Genomic DNA, 16,952 nt, shown 5'->3' with positions numbered 1-16,952 from the left:
TGCAATTTAAAAGAAAATCTTATAATCTGTAGTCTTGCTTTCTTCTCCACCAGAGTGGTCAGGTTCTTTGAGGTGACTCGCATTGCCATTTCCAACTTACAAAAGGAAAATCTGACTCTACAAAGCATATATTGCAGAAATATTTCTTTAGAACTCTCAAAGCATAAGAGAAAAATTTAAAAGGCAATATCAGCATGAGGTACTGGAAAAAGCATAGCACTGGACAAGGCTTAGGAGTCTTGTAATTCTACCACAAATTAGCAGTAATTCTGGAAAAGTCACTTATCCCCTCTAAATCTTCAGTTTTCTCACTTATAAATTAAAGGGGTTAATTTAAATGGATTTGTCCCTTCTTGGTCAAAGATTTTCATTATTTCACAGATTCCTTCTTTTTGCACTCAAGAGATCATTCTAAGTCATGCATTTCAGGGATGCCAATTCTCACAATGGCATCAAAGGGTGAAACTAGGAGAGCTACAAAGACACATCAAAAAGTTATGCACAGGCAGGATTCTAGCACTGAGGTATGACAATATGTGTATTATAACATCTTAAATATATTTTTATTGTGTGTATGAAATAGAGATGTAATCATAACAAGTATTTGAGAGAGTAAGGTTGAAAAAATATTTATTGGGCATGTATAAAATAGGATTACATTCTCAGTAAAAACTTTGTTATACACTTCATACCTCTTCAGATTAACTAAAATGACAGGAAAAGAAAATGATAAATGTTGGAGGGGATGTGGGAAAACTGGGACACTGATACATTGTTGGTGGAATTGTGAACTGATCCAACCATTCTGGAGAACAGTTTGGAACTATGCCCAAAGAGCTATCAAAGTGCACACTCTTTGATCCAGCAGTGGTTCTACTGGGCTCATACCCCAAAGAAATTCTAAAGAAGGGAAAGGGACCTGTATGTGCCAAAATGTTTGTGACAGCCCTGTTTGTAGTGGCTAGAAGCTGGAAAATGAATGGATGCCCATCAATTGGAGAATGGCTGAATAAGTTGTGGTATATGAATGTTATGGAATATTATTGTTCTGTAAGAAATGACCAGCAGGATGATTTCAGGAAGGCCTGGAGACTTACATGAACTGAAGCTAAGGGAAATGGGTACATTGTACACAGCAACAGCAAGATTATATGATGATCAATTCAACAATGGATTGATTCTGGCCAGTTCTAATGGACTTGGGATGGAGAAAGATATTTGCATACAGAGAGAAAACTGTGGGCACTGAATATGGATCACAGCACACCTTTGGTTATTGTTGTTGGCTTCCTGCTTTTTATTTTTATTTTTTTCTCTTGATCTGATTTTCTTTGTGCAGCATGATAAAATGTGAAAATAAGCTATTTAAGGGAGGAGGGATGGGGAAAGGAGGGAGAAAAATTTAGAACACAAGGTTTTGCAAGGATAGATGCTGAAAACTATTTTTGCATGTCTTCTGAAAAATAAAAAGCTTAAATTAGTATTAAAAAGCCCCAAACTTTGGTATAATGCCTTTTTAAAAGATTTTGTAAATGGGTCAAGGTTGCAACAGGGACTATTTGTATAGTTTTATGCAAAAGTCAATAAATAGGCTACTCAAGGAGTCCAGTTATCTGAAATACCTTACATGGGCATGGGCTTTAAGGCGAATCCTAATAGTGGGGCTTATTCTTCTGGCTGTGGAAAAAAATGGTTCCAAACTTAACTTAAGCCAAGTCAAATATTTATGTTTTGCATGTACACAATTGTTCTATAGCTGTTTCTAGACACTGGCATCTAAGGTCTTTTTTATTCCTTTCTTTCAGAATGTCCCATGATATTTTTTGATGCTAGTTTTACTCCAATAGCAATTAAGTCAAATGAACTTCATCCAAATACTTTGTAAAATTCCATTTTTTCTACTAGTTTCACAGAAGTTCCCTATAAAAATATGGATTTTTTTTTCACTAAATTTTTTCATAAAATCTTATGATCACTTATAAATAAAACAAAATTTAACAGTTTTGAAGCAAGACATTTTAGGATATAAACAATGTTTTAGGGAAAAAGTGGCACCTTTCAGCTTTATAAAATTCTTCAGGAATATGAAACTTTCCCTCTGTGAGATGTCTGTGAATTCTAAGTTTTCTTGTGCCTTTTAATACTGAATGCTTTTTTAAATAATTATTTTATTTCCCCTTCAATTACATGTAAAAATAATTTTTAATATTCAATTTTTAAAAAGTTTTGAATTCTAAATTCTACCTCTTCTCTTAACCTATCCTGAGATAATAGGCAAGATAGACTAGAACCCTGTAACTCTGGACAATTCATGTGCTTCTATAAACTCAATTTTTCTCATGTACATTGTATGTAATAAGTGAAGGGGGCAGACTAGGTGATCTCTACTAAGGTTTCTTTATTATTATTATCTATTACTATGATTCTATGATATTGCATTAAATTACAAATGAAAATAAGTGGTAAGCAAGGCTTCAACAAAATCCAAAGTGAATTAATATTTTCTATATCATCAAAATCCCTGAAGGAGGAAAAAATGCCTTGCAGAAGAATGTTTTTAATAAATCATTTTACTTTCTATTTTGCCAATATAATTGATCATATCAATGAGGACCTTCAATGAAACCCTGTAGTAAGTTTCAATTGCTATTCTTTTTCCCTCAGAATTTGTGTTTTTTTTTTTTTTTTAAACAAATCCTGTTATTCCAGGGCTGTGAGCTTAATAACTGCCAATAGATGGCAGTACAGAATTAATATTTCTGACAAAATTCTCTGTCTTATCAAAGTTCAACAAAGAAGTGAATTCTCTTTAAATATAATAGAGGATAGTATCCCATTAAAATTATACTGTACAGTTTTGGAGAAAACACAGCTATTCCATACTCGTTGGATATGAATTCAAGTCACGAAATTCATCAATTCGGTTCAATGATCATTAAAGGCAATGTTTTCTTTTAACTGAATGTTTTATATTTTGTACAATGATGATAAACTGAAGAGATAATGGAATTTATAAAGCATAATGGATATTTTAAGTGTTTTGGAAACTTTAGAATTCAGAAGTAGATATTTGCTGTTCCATTTATTTGTTTTGAAATGTTGGTAATATTGATTGTAACACAAGACTTTTTATTACAGGGAATAAAGCAATGATGAAATAACATTGAAGGAAAAATAAAAGCATAAACAACAATTTTATTTGCCATCTCTCAGCTTTGTCAAGCTGTTTAGAAGAAATTTTGGACTGTACGAGGAAATTATCTTAGCAAGTTTTTCTGAGAAACCTTTTCTAGACACATCATATTATAAAGGAGAGTCCCTATTATCCTTTTTGTACACAACTAGAAAGCAAAAGTTCTAGATCCTCCTCAAAATAGTTTGTAATAAATTAAGAGTAAATCACTCCCTTGATTATAAAATAGTGATAATTACATTCATTTAGGGATGCCTTTGAGATCTCTGGATAGGAGTTAAAAACAGTAAAAATGGGTATAGTACAAACCTCAGAACATCTGGTGCTCCTTTATTCTACTTTTTGTTTAAAGTAATATAAGGCTCCAATATGCGCATATTCAAGTATAACACTATGATGTTAACATTCTAAAATTGTTCACTCCCAAAAGGCTGTTTCTTTAAGACACCTCAGGAGGGGTGGTTAAGGTATGATGGTGGGAGTAGAACCCATTTCATTACACAACACAAGTTGAGAGAGAAATTTATTTCATCAAAGGATTGTTGTGTAACATACTAGATGAGAACCAAGAGGAAGCAAAAGAAGAGTAACACAGAAAATGAAAGACCAGAGGGGAAGCTAGTTTGGTGCATAAGAAGAAAAAACTCAAGTTTTCTTTTGTGGTGATAAAAGTAGTAAGATCAAGTACAGCTCTGATGCTATGAACTTTGGGATAAAATGAATTTACGGCTTTGTTAATGAGAAGGAATTATACAGAATTTATATATTTTTCAAATTCTTATTTGCTTTGACACAAAGTCTTAAAAACTGAGAAAAGAAAGCTGCTATCATAAAGAATGTTCCTATCATATATCTGCATTTTGTATTATAACTGAAGAAAAATGTTGTTGTTTTTTTTAAAGAGAAGGATTAACATTTGATTAAAAGTGTTTATGACTGTAGTAGCCATATTGAAATATAATGCTGGGCTTACTTCATTTGCTATTATTTAATCTATGAGGAGAAGTCATCAAAAAAAAAAAAAAAAAAGTTTCCAAAGGACTCTGAACTTGCTTAGCCGAAAATGAAATAATTTGTTTCAGGCTTTATGTTTCATCTTGCATTGGACATGGAATAGTATTCTTTGTTAATTAAAGTTGGGCAATTCAGCTTTAACAGAAGGAAAACATGCTAATAACTAAGAATAATCAGTGTTTCTTCACCTGCAATAGCAGGTGAGTAACACACAGGGAGCTTCCCAGATGGATTCAGAATGAAAAGGTTTAGTTCTTCTGTTAGGACTATCACTGAATGGCTGCTAAACTTTGAGCATACTAATGTCAAGACAACTTGCTATGAAACTGAAATTATAGCCCTAAACCCTAAATACAATAAGGGAATTGTACACAGATTACTCAGATGATCATAATAGGAATACTGGAAAAAAAGGACTTTTATACATAAAAAGTAATGTTCCTTAGACTATTCTTGATTTAATCCCGATTACATAGGCAAAATGAGTGCATTTTGTGATATCAAGATAAAATAATCCTCTCCCCAAAGAAACTTACCGAGTGAGGCAGTCCTCTACCTGTTTCTCATTCCCCATCTTGTGATACACCACAGCTCCTATCGCTAAGGGGCCAGCATCCCCACAAAGGAAGGTGATGGTGCGCTTGGTCAGAGTATTTAAGCTCTTTTTTACATATTCATGGGACATTTGTAGGTAGACTGGGTCGCCATAGACTTCATAGAGATGTAAGTACAGAAGAGCAATACCTGGAAAGGAAATATTTATTAAGGTAAGGACTGAGATGCTATCTTTTGGTATACTATCTAACAGAGAGAGGCAGGCAGGTGGGTCTTGGGTCAGAATGACAAGTTCAAATCCAACATCAGATACTTACTAGCTGTGTGACTCAGGGCAAGTCACTTAACCTCAGTTCCTTCAACTATAAAATGGAAATAATAACAGCACTTTCCTCATAGGGTAGTTAGGAAAGATCACTTGGGAGAAAAATATCTAAAATGCTTAGCACCGTGTACTATGTTAATGCTTACTTCCCTCTCCCTTCCTTTCTCTTGTTCAAAACAGAATGAAGCAACTAACTATACATCCTTTTATTATTCCCATAGTGACTAGTACACAAAACACTCAATAAAAATTTGCCAAATAACTGAATTAAGGAATTAAGTTGGTTGATAGTAATGAATAAAAAATCAATTAAAATACATTCTATAGTTCACAAATAGTTTTCCTCACAACCAAACTGTAAGATTAACAGTATAAGTTAATATCCCCCTTTGATAAGAAACTGAGAGTAAGGAAGTTAGTTAAGTGCTCAGTTTAAGCTCAGCGACTGGATGCTAGTAAGTCCCACAGAATTTAGAACTTTTAGAAAACAGAGATTATCTTGTCCAACTCTCTCATTTTACAGATGAAGAAACAGAGAACCCAAGACATTAAAGTCATAAAGTAGTTAAGTGTCAGAGCTGAAGCTTGAACCTACCTTTTTCTGACTCTAAGATAGCTGCTCTTTTAATGATATGAGGTTGCCCCTCATCAAGGCAAAATTACTGATCTTTACCTTCACAGTGACTAGTGCACCAACACTTTTTCCTTAATTCACTTGAAATTTAAAAAATGTAATGAACTTTTGATAAGGAAATTCCCTCTATGAATGCACATCACCAAATTGTCTTTATTTTCTATAGCAGTGTCTGGGGTGCACTGAGAGCTTCATTAATTTGCTTGAGGTTAAATAGCCGGTATCAGAGACTCAGACCCAGGTCTTCTGGGATCCAATGTCAGATCTCTACACTATGTCTTGCTACCTCTCAACAACTTGTCAGTAATTAAACAACCAACTGAACTTGTAATTAAACAGACAGCCGAACTCCATGTACAAATAAGGGAAACTAGTTTGATGCATCGTAGATAGGAAGAGCTCACTTTATCTTCAGGAGGAAGATGATTTTCTTTTCCTAATAATAAAGAGAAATATTTTGCTCTCCTATCCTGTCTTCTTGTTTGCCATAGGCAGGTCTTTTAAGAAACACATAAAAGTTATTCATTCTCTGAGAATGTATATTCTACTTCCCCCGGCTCTTTCCTATAGGCACTCAGCCACATCGGCACTGACATTATAAAAGCTATGTCAGGGACTCTGTCTCTGAGCCTCTCTACTCCCCTTCATGGTCTTCAGACCGTCATACAAAATTGTGAAGAATCATCAGGATTTCCTTATTCCAAATGCCTGTCACAGTAGGGAGAACCTCCTTTCTAAAGCCAATTGGTCTCACTGCAGACTCAAAGGCTAAGACATAGAGAACTTACTTGCCTGAAGCATTTCTAGAATTCTCATTTTTCTCCTTATGGTACACTTTCCATCTCATTAACCATTTCTAAGAAGACACAGGTTCTGTGTTTAAATCTAAATTAATAGAGCCCATCTCTGTACAGATTTCAATGCAGGAAGAACGCAGCCTACAAAATTACTTTCCACTGTACTGAGGCCAATTTTAAATTTAGATCGTTTTCTCATTTTGCATGGGTAATCTCCAAAGCTTCGTGCTACAGACAATTCAATTTCACATGTATATTAAAGACAATTTCCTGCCAAAGTTAATAACCTTGTCCGTTCCTTCAAGGCAGCTCAATGTTAGTAATTCCACAAGCTGATGAATCAGATGGACCAACGCTTGGAGTTTCTATGTACAAACACATGAAAATTTGTTTTGGGATAGGGAAAAAATTCCTTTTCACAAGTGATCAATGTCAAGTGCTTCTCCTTGAATGAGGTCCTTAATAGGCTTTATCTCCATCTACCCAATTCATATGAGAGTGTGATAGGTTTTAAATTGTTACCTTTTCACTATGCAGGCAGCTTCTATTCCCATTGCTGTCTCAACTTTCCTAATTAAGTAATGTAAGCACCATGGCCAGATAACTGACATGACTGAAGTTTAGGAAAATAAAAAGGGATTAAATACAAGCCTCATAATTGTTTCTTTCTACAGGCTTTTTCCATCTCATTTTCAACAATTTCACTGTTCCCCTTCCCAAGTCAATTCTTCTTTTTCTTCTTCTTCTTTTTTTTTTTTTAAAAGGAACTCGAGCTTTCTGGAAGCCTTAAATGTGAATTTTGGTATATTTTCTATAATACACACTAGATTATCATTTCTCAAATCTTGCCCTTGTTAAAGAATTTAAATAGAAGACATTGTTAAAGAATTTAAATAGAAGACAGTTGGAGGAAGGAAAACTTGAGGAGGCTTTTCCCAATTTTAGGATTCTATATTTCTGAGAACCAAGTTTCTATCTTTGGCTATACTTTCTATGTGTTGCAGTTTCTACATTCCTGAGGGATCTTTTAATTCCTTCATTTTACTTATGAGATTAAAAAGCATTAAAACTTTAAAGCATCAAAAATGCTTTAAACTATCAAAAAGTTACTAGTTATATGGATGCCTAATATTTACAAATAACGTAGTTAGATATGAAAATTACAAGGTCAGGTAAAATGCACAACATGCTGAAGTTATATAATGTGATGTTCTATACTACCAAATTTTAATAGTACAAGAACATAAAGAGAAGTTTTTAAATTCTCAGTTCTACGACGTCTAGAAAAATCTTAGGTGAAATGGCTTAAACTTGCTATGTATATTGCTCTAATCATAAGGAGGCTCCATATACAAATGTGATCACACCACCTCAAATATCTGCAAATTTCTAGACAGAAATAGCAAGAGAATCTTCTTAAGGCTATACTGGAAAAAGTTAAAGGCTTATATTTTCATTGATCCAACTTTTATTGACATTACTTCTGTCCTCTGATAATGCTTTATAATTTTTCACTTGTGTGAGCAATGAACCTACTCTAAAATTTAAGAGGAAAACTATTATTTGTGGGTTCCTCTCTACCCCCCTTCATCCTGAGTTAAGAGTTTATTTCACACCTCAGTTTCTTGCTAGAAGGATGTTTCATTTAAATTTACCAGTCAATGGATAAACAAAATGAAAATATTAAGATTCTTCAAAAATACTAAAAATTGTATTATCTTTTTTTGGGGTGGCTAGTAGAAAGAAGAGAAAGAAGAGGGTGTAGTGTTTCTGAGACTAAACAAGCAGAATGCTAACTAGCCAAGAAAGAAATGAAATACAACAGGCATCTTCCCTCTATAGCTTATCCTTGACTCCACGGAGGGAAAAGGAGGTTTCTTTCAATATTTTGATTCCAACTTGAAATTCCTATTTGAGATGATTTTTGAAATTTGATTATTTAAAGGAATTTATGTAAAATTTATGTAAAAACAACATCCAAAGAATCACATATCAAACATCTTGTTCAGTAAACCATACTTTCTCTATGTCCTTGCATGTGAAACCTTCTTAATTATTATACTGTTTTTTCACTTTCTTTTTTTCCCCTTTTACTCCAGAGGGTCTTGTACAAAAATGACTAAAATGAAAATGTTTCACATAATTGCACATATGTAACCTATATCTGATTGATTACCATCTCAAGGAGAAGAGAGAGGGAAGGATAAAATTTGGAATTCAAAACTCTAAATAAAAATCTTTAATTACAAAAAAAGAATGTGAAAGCTATTGAAAATTCCAGACTAGTTTCTGTTCCAACCAAATGACTTTAACAATATAAATTCTTACAGTGACATTTACAATTAAAGGATATTCCTTAATTTGTTACTACTATTAGATATTCAGCTGTAGAAGCTGAAGCCAATGTTGCATTTCTAAAGATGCATCTTGTATGAATGACCTAATCACATTTTATAGAGGCTTATCTTCTCTTTTGTGGTTTTCTCTTTAAATTAATATCAAAAGTACCTCAAAAAGAAAAATAAAGTTTCAGCAAGTACAAATGCTAGTCTGACAGTGAATTTTGAAATGGTCTATTTGATTTCTGGTTAATCAAGATGTTCATTTTCCCAGTAACTGCAACTGAGATCAAATAGAATGACATTTTAGTTAATAATTCTAAGGTCTGAATATTAAAGACTCAGAATCATTCTTTCTCAGTAGAAATAATAAACTCCATTATTTGCTTCAGGTCACTGGAAGATGGAGTTTTCCATCAAGGAAGTAAATAAAAGTATTTCCACCTTCTACTACTATAAAAAGCCTATATACTTCGCTAAACACTATGCACAGATCAACAAATACTCTCAAACAAAATAATTGTGCTGAAACTTTGTTCACTTAAACAATCACATTAAAAAAAGGTACTTATGAGATCATGTTTGGGGATAAAACTAGCCACAATGGTTATCTAATCCAGAAGTGTCAAAACTGCAGGTTGCAGGCCATTTCCCAGATTAAAATACATAACAAATTTTTGAAAAATACAATCAAATATACGTAACATTGATATGTGATTTCTAGGTCAAGGATTCTTATGGCCCCATTTCGATTTTAATTTGACATACTATTCATTTTATAGATAACATTTTATTTCTAATAAATAACCCTCTATTCTGAGAAATTAATGTTTGTCTGTTGCTTTGGGACAAAATGGATTTTAATTTCCCATATGTAATCATGATAACCTGTAGAGCAAGTGTAAAACTAAAGATGCAAGATGGCTATATATTCCTTCAAGAATTCTCTAGGATCTGTCACCCAACACTATTGAGAAAAGAATAGCTTGTGGGAAAAGTACTGGGGATAATTGTATATGTTATACTTGTTTTATCAGATTACCTATAATGGATTATGTCATTCCTGATTCTGCAAGAATATAAAAGGGGGGAAAACTTACTGTTTTCTTGGAATAAAAAAAGTTCATTTTAATAGATCATTTATATTTTGTATCAAGTGCTACGTTACTGTTAGGCAGGATGCATAATTTTTATGTGGTTTATTATTTTCCCTTTTTACTTCAATACACATTTGTCTTAATTCTTGGAGATGTGGCAATCCATTTTTAATCAAGTAGTGTTCTTGACTTAAATTTGTGATGTTACCAGAGACAACTAATTCTTACACTATACTCTTTTAGGTGACATGTAAATATCCAAATAATAGGCAGCTATTCTCTTTTTCTATCCTCTTACTCTCTCTTTTCAAGAAACAATTTTTTTGAAATGTTAAATAATAATATCTGTTCCTCTCCTTGGTCTATATATCTATTTAAAAATGACATTCATATTTTAAACTATCTATATAATATCCCCTCCATTTTTCAAGGTTGATTTTGTTGAGTTGTTTTAGTCATGTCTCATTCTTCATGACCAACCATTTTGGGGTTTTCTTGGTAAAAACATTAGAGTAGTTTGCCATTTCCTTCTCTGGATCATTTTATAGATGAAGAACTGAGGCAAACAAGGTTAACTAATCAAACCAAGTTCATTTAATTAGCAAGTATCTGATTTGAACTCTTCTTCATGATTCAAACCTAGTGCTCTATCCATTGTACGATCCTGTAACTGCCATCCAATGTTGATAATAATCTATAATCAGGAATTCTGTATTAATTTTGTATAACACAATCTATGGCATTACTCTGGAATGAAGAATTCTACTACTTTTACCAATGTCTTAATTAGCTTACTCTTCCATTACTTCTTTTAAACTATTCAAGGTTAACATATTTTGTAAATCAGAAGATTCAGAGCTTCATGTGACCTTAAACACCATCTAGTCAATCCTCGTCCTTTTAAAGATGAAGAAACTAAAGATCAGAGAGATGACATGTTCCTTTAAGGGTCACATGAGAATAAGTGATAGAGCCTGTGATCAAACCCAGTTCTTCTGACTTGAAGTCTAGAATTCTTTCAACTATCCAATACTTTTTCTGTAATGTAGCTGTCCTTGTTAACAAACAAAAAGTCTCATTTCAAGCCTCAATGTGACAGATAACATAAGTTCTGAAATGTTCTACCATACTGAAAAAGTAGTCATTATGAGCCCAGAAAGAAATTGAATCTATTTTCTGAGGACAAGCTCTGTTAATCATGAAGAGGCACAACACTAAAAGACCAGCTTGTTTGGTGATGACATCTTTTTTTTTTTTTGGCTATAGTAACACATGAAACAGACAAGAATAAAAAATGACCCTCATACTACGCAATTTTTTTTCTGGTTAATAGTGGGGAAATGTGGCAGATGGTCCTAAGAAACCTTAATTTTACTAGTGGCATTCTAAATGTCAATAATTAATAAGTAGTTTATTTTGTTGAAGGACCTGAATCATATCAACCTTGATATTCTTGCTACAAATAAAACTGTATGTAAGAAATTACATTTATAATAAAGGATAACTTACGAAATCTACCTGGAGAGGCAAAAAAAAAAAAAAAAAAAAGAGATGGCAAAGTAGATTTTATTTTATTCTATGCTTAAAATCTGTAAGACTTATTTCAAGAAACACTGATTCATCATATAATGAAGTATTAATGATAAGTTAAAAGCAAAAAGATAACCACAAAAATAACTGCAGCTTCTGTATCAATATTAGTTGCTAAAGTAGGGGAATACTATGAAGACATTAATTTAGTAACACTTAACAAATTAAATCAATGTACACTCTACAAAGAGAAATACTGGAGTCCAGATTGAGGAGGAATTCTCTGTAGATGGAGAGGTTTTCAAGTTGTTCTTGTGTGTGATGTAAATGTGTTGAATTAATCAAGCCCCAGGACATTCAAGAGCCTCTAGGGAGAGATCTGTAATTACTCAAAGGAATTTGCCCTCTCCATTCACAAGAGAAAGAAAAATTGGAAGAAAATAGTCTACTACTCAAGAGTTCAACAAGCATTTGAATAGACATCTAACCAACAATATGTGTATCTGGGACAATCAATACAGATGAATAATGAGCTAGATCCAGAGTTGGACTGCTTTTGGGAAACTTCAAAGAATTTTTACTGATTCTCCAAATTCCCATAACAGCAAAGGCTCATCTTTTCTATATAACCAGTTTTGCTGTTTTTCAGTGAGACTTGGAATATCATTTTAATGACAAGGAATCAAGATCATACAAAGGGTAATGGAAAAGTTCATGGCAAACAGGAGCAGGCTGTAACATAATCTATGAGGAACTAGAACAACAGGAGTAAAGGACATCATTAAAATATTGTATGGCACTGGTCACATGGCTAGAGCAAGAAATGATGATAATGATGATGATGATGATGATGATGATGATGATGATAATGATAACAAACTGACTCATATTTTTAAGGTTTGCCAAACACTTTACAATACAATCATTTTAGCAGACGGGGGGTCAAATGACTTCACAAAATCACATAGTTGTTGGGATTTGAATTTTCTGATTCTAGGTCCACTGCTTTATCCACCATGCCACCTAGCTATTAAAGGCTATAAATATACATAAATGGCAAGAGTGGCTCCAATGGTATCTTCATGTTGTCAGAGAAAGTCAAGGAAGATCTCTAGCACACTGGGTAGACCTCTTAAGGCAAACATATATTGGGAAGTTTTGTTTGTTAGAACTATATTTAATGAGATCCCAGATATATCTGAAAACTTGTGAACAAACACAACATATGAATGCGGTGACATTGTTTAAAACATATAAAAAGTTAAAATGACAAATATGCTGCTCAAATCATTCTGTTATCAGTTCATGTCCAAGTTTTTTTGAAATCATCTTTTTTCTTTGCTATTATATTCTTCTTACATTCATATGCCATAATTTGTTCAGTCAAGTCCCCAATTGATGAGCATCTCTTTGCTTTCAAATTCTTTACCATCATTCAAAAGAAAAACTGCCACAGACATTTAAGCACACATAAGACCTTTTCTTGTTTCTCTCTGACTTCTTTATTTACAGGCCTAGTTGTAGTATCTCTGAATGACACTGTATGTATGGTTTAATAATTTTTTTGGCCTAGTTTTCAACTTCTTTCCAAAATGCCTTTCCAATTCATAAGTCCAACAGAGCTCTAATGTGTCTGTTTTCTCACAGACTACAAAATTTGTTATTTTCCCTTTTTGGTCACAACTTTGCCAATATGATGGTCATGTAGTTCTCAGGCAAAAAAAGAAAACTACAAAGCCCTATCACTTGTTACTTTGCTAATGGTTTTTTCTATCTGGGGGGGGGGGGAAGCCTTTTAAAATAAGAATGTTCCTGAGATGGTCACATTTTAAATCTTTTAACATTTAACATGTTAATTACTAGTTAATACCTTGATAAAGGTTACTTCATCAAAAAGTTTACTTATATACATACACAAACACACACTCCATTGGCTATACCACTCAAAATCCTCTGACACTTTTTGATCTGAAAGTCAGATGGCTAATCTAAAACTACATGCTCAGCACTGAATTGAACACTTAAGCTTACATAAGGCTTAAAACAGAGGGTTCCTATCTTTCAGAAATTTATAATCTGTAGTGTTCTGGTTGGTTTTCTGGAGGTCTCTGGCCCAGCCTTTATTTCAGTAGAGTAATCATTATGAGAATAGCCAGGGCTAAAGTCCAAATTCTTTATTGTCTCCTTCAAAGTCCTGTCTCCTTGCCTGGGGCTTCAGCTAGCTTTGTGGAGGTCCTTCAGATGGGCCTTGGTCTTAGTGGAGGAAATGCAGGAGGATAGGCCAGCCACCACAGTGGTGTGAAATGAAGTGAATCTGTCTCTGAGTTCGAGGGCTTGTGCTTCAGCCTCCAGCCACCACAAAAGTGGATGATGGAATGAATCTGTCTCTGCGTCCCTGCTGGCTGTTATATACTCTATTATAATTACATCATCGTAGGTGTGAATCTTGTAGAATTATATTAAGTACTAAGTACATGTACTGAACTGGAGAACTATTAATCACCATGCTAAACTAGATAGCCATTGTCTTATTAATAACCATTGTCTTATTAATTCCACTGAGTTAGCACCTTGTAAGAATCCTTGTTCTAAGTACGGAGTTCTGGCCCATAACAATAATCTAGTTGGATGGACAATACAAGTATGCAGCCAATACAAGACAGGTTATTATTGAGTTCAAATATAATAGGTGTACACATACAAATATACATACATACATATATATGCTATGAAAAAAGAGCCAGGGAAAAAAGAGATGATGTGACATGGGTCATAAATAAATAAGACTAAGGAGAACCATCAGAAAATTTGTGTAAAAGTAAAAGTGGAAAAGTTAAGGATTCATTGGGTTTAGATGTCTAGGTCATCTTGGGGCCTGGGAGTTAATGTATCATAGTTGTGCCCATCTAATCTGGTCCAACCAATCTGCTTCCTGTCTGTCATGTGGTTGACATCCACAAGTATTATGACACATAAATTTCTGCTCATCTGGAATGTCTTCCTCACATCACTTCCTGAATAATCCTTTCAAGTTCAGTTTAAATACTAATCTCTTCATAGTCTTTCCTGAACCTAATGACTAGAAAGTATCCTTCCTGGGATTTTGAAAACTATTATGTTTTATTTTACATTAGCTTATTTGTGAATTATGAAAGCTCAATACTGGTCATTTTGTCTTTTACTGTGTTCTTAAACAATGTCATTGCTTTCATGTGTTGTTTGTTCACAAATTATTCAACTAGATCTGGGATCTCATCAACTCTATAGTTCCTACAAATGTATATAGACCATCAATCTATATCTGCACATCTTATGTGACTGTTGTTCATATCCCACCCAAGTTTGCCTCAAGAGGTCTATCCAATATGCTAGAGATTTTCCTTATTTCTCCTGACATCACTAAGCTACTATTGAAGCATTCTAGCAATTTATAGATAGATTAGCTAGGTGGTACCCCTGAAAGCAGGGATCATGGGTTTTTTATTTTCTTTTTAATCATCTTCCTCTCTTTGTATATTACTGTGCATATAGGTGCCTAAGGAATGTTTTCTGAATTAAATTGAAAATGTGAAAAGGCTTAAACTAGAGTAGTGGAAGTGGGATAGAAACAAAGGAAAATCTGAAAAATATTAAAATTCAATATTATTATTAAAGTCATTATAAATATTAAAGGATATTACAAAGTCATTTTGAAAGTCAAAAGGAATTAGTGATTGGCTAAGTTTATGGGAAGAAATGGATTCATCAAAGAATTATTCCAAGATTTTGAGACAGACTGGCTGGGACAGTGGTAATAACAAGACAGAAACAAAAATTTAGGGGAAATGTTCATTGGTACATGAAAAATTTTATATATTCTGTGGAGATTGCAAACTGTCTTTCTCCAAGATAACTTCAAGCTATTACAAGCTGTATATGTTTTTGAAAAGCTAGAACTTGAGGGAAAATCATTTAAATAATGCAAAATTTAAGAATCATGTTGTCTTGAATGAAGAGAATTATATTTTGTCTGAGCACAAAGTCCTTCATAAACATTATCTCATTCATCTCAAAACATTGCTTTAAGGAGGTAACTAGCTATTATTAAAAATATTCACAATGCTTTATAATTGTAATATGCTGTAAATTATTGATTAAACATTCCTAATATCTAATCCTATAAAATGTGAGGGCAATTCATGAGTGGTCCATTTAAAAAATGGCTCCATTTACTATAATGAGGCTGATGAAATTACATTTTAGAAATGAGGAAACCAAAGCATTGGGTTATTTGCCCTGTTATTGAAATTTTTAGTATAAGATTTATCTCCAGTGCCTTGCATCAAAGTAAAGAGATGATACAATTTGTGATTGTTGAGAAAAAAAGAAAAGGGAGAAGATAAAAAAATGATGATCAAAAAATGATAGAATCTTGGGTCATGATGGAGATCCAAGAACAACCAGAAATGGAGATTGAGGGGCAAGACAGACAGGAAGGAATAAAACCAAGAGAAGGCAATATCATGAAAATCCAGAGAGTAAATAGGAGAGGGTGGTAAATAATTGTAACAAATACTGCAATGAAGTCAAGAAGAAATGTGGATTGAGAAAAGGCATCTACATCTGGCAATTAAGAAATCATTAATAACTTGGCAGAGAGCAATTTCAATTATATAATTGAAAGGAGAGAAGACAGATTGCAAAGAATTGAGAAGTTAGAGGAGAGACAGTGGGTGGAGAAAATTTTTCTAGTGGAAAAAAAGGAGAGCTGAAGGACATTGCCTTGAATGAATAGTAGGGCTAAATGAAGGGGGTTTTTGGTTTGTTTTTTATTCAGGATGGGAGATATAGGTGTATGTTATAAACATCATGAAGATGGGAGAGTAAAAAAACGTAGTAGTACAGGGTGTAGATAACTGTAGAAACAACCTCCATAAAGAGAACAGATGTGTGGTCTTTATAAAATACTTCTTTTTTTGCATTTCCGTGGTTATTTGTTTTTTCTTTTTTTTCTTTTTTGTGAGGCAATCAGGATCAAGTGATTTGCCTAGGGTCACATAGCTAGTGACTATTCAAGTGTCTGAGGCTGGATTTGAACTCAGGTCCTCTTGACCACAGGCCTGGCACTCTTATTTACTGTGACTTCCAGCTACTCCATCTGTAGTTATTTCTTAACCTTTTTCTTTTATTTTATAAATATGACTTGGTGATGTCAATCCTTTGTCAGAATACCACTTCAGCTTTGTAGATGACCTCCAGTATTACATTGAGCACCTCTCTTTCCTTCATCAACTCTAAGAACAAAATTGTGTTAACATTATAGGTACCAATAAAAAAGAAGACACTGGAGATACTCAATTAGCATGAATGCTATACATAAAGGTATAGAACTCTGAGATAATTTTGAATGATATTGAAATAGAAAAATTTCCAAGACAGGGAACAGCAGAGTATTCAAAATGTAAAATTTACAACTTTTCAGTTATCAA

The 16,952-nt window shown here is 33.4% G+C and overlaps 1 protein-coding gene across 2 annotated transcripts in view; it reads right to left on the bottom strand.

The window, feature by feature from the left end:
* The window catches only part of LANCL1 (LanC like glutathione S-transferase 1), a 67,295-nt gene that overhangs the window by 31,252 nt on the left and 19,091 nt on the right, over positions 1 to 16,952 (bottom strand). For both annotated transcript variants that reach the window (XM_051983625.1, XM_051983626.1), the window contains exon 4: positions 4,744 to 4,951. In XM_051983625.1, the coding sequence (XP_051839585.1) occupies positions 4,744 to 4,951 (208 nt within the window). The remainder of the gene's footprint in view (positions 1 to 4,743; positions 4,952 to 16,952) is intronic.

Source organism: Antechinus flavipes, chromosome 3, assembly GCF_016432865.1.
Source record: "Antechinus flavipes isolate AdamAnt ecotype Samford, QLD, Australia chromosome 3, AdamAnt_v2, whole genome shotgun sequence".
Taxonomy (NCBI): Eukaryota; Metazoa; Chordata; class Mammalia; order Dasyuromorphia; family Dasyuridae; genus Antechinus; species Antechinus flavipes.
Note: the sequence above shows the minus strand (reverse complement) of the source record. Positions and strands in the feature narration are given on the sequence as shown.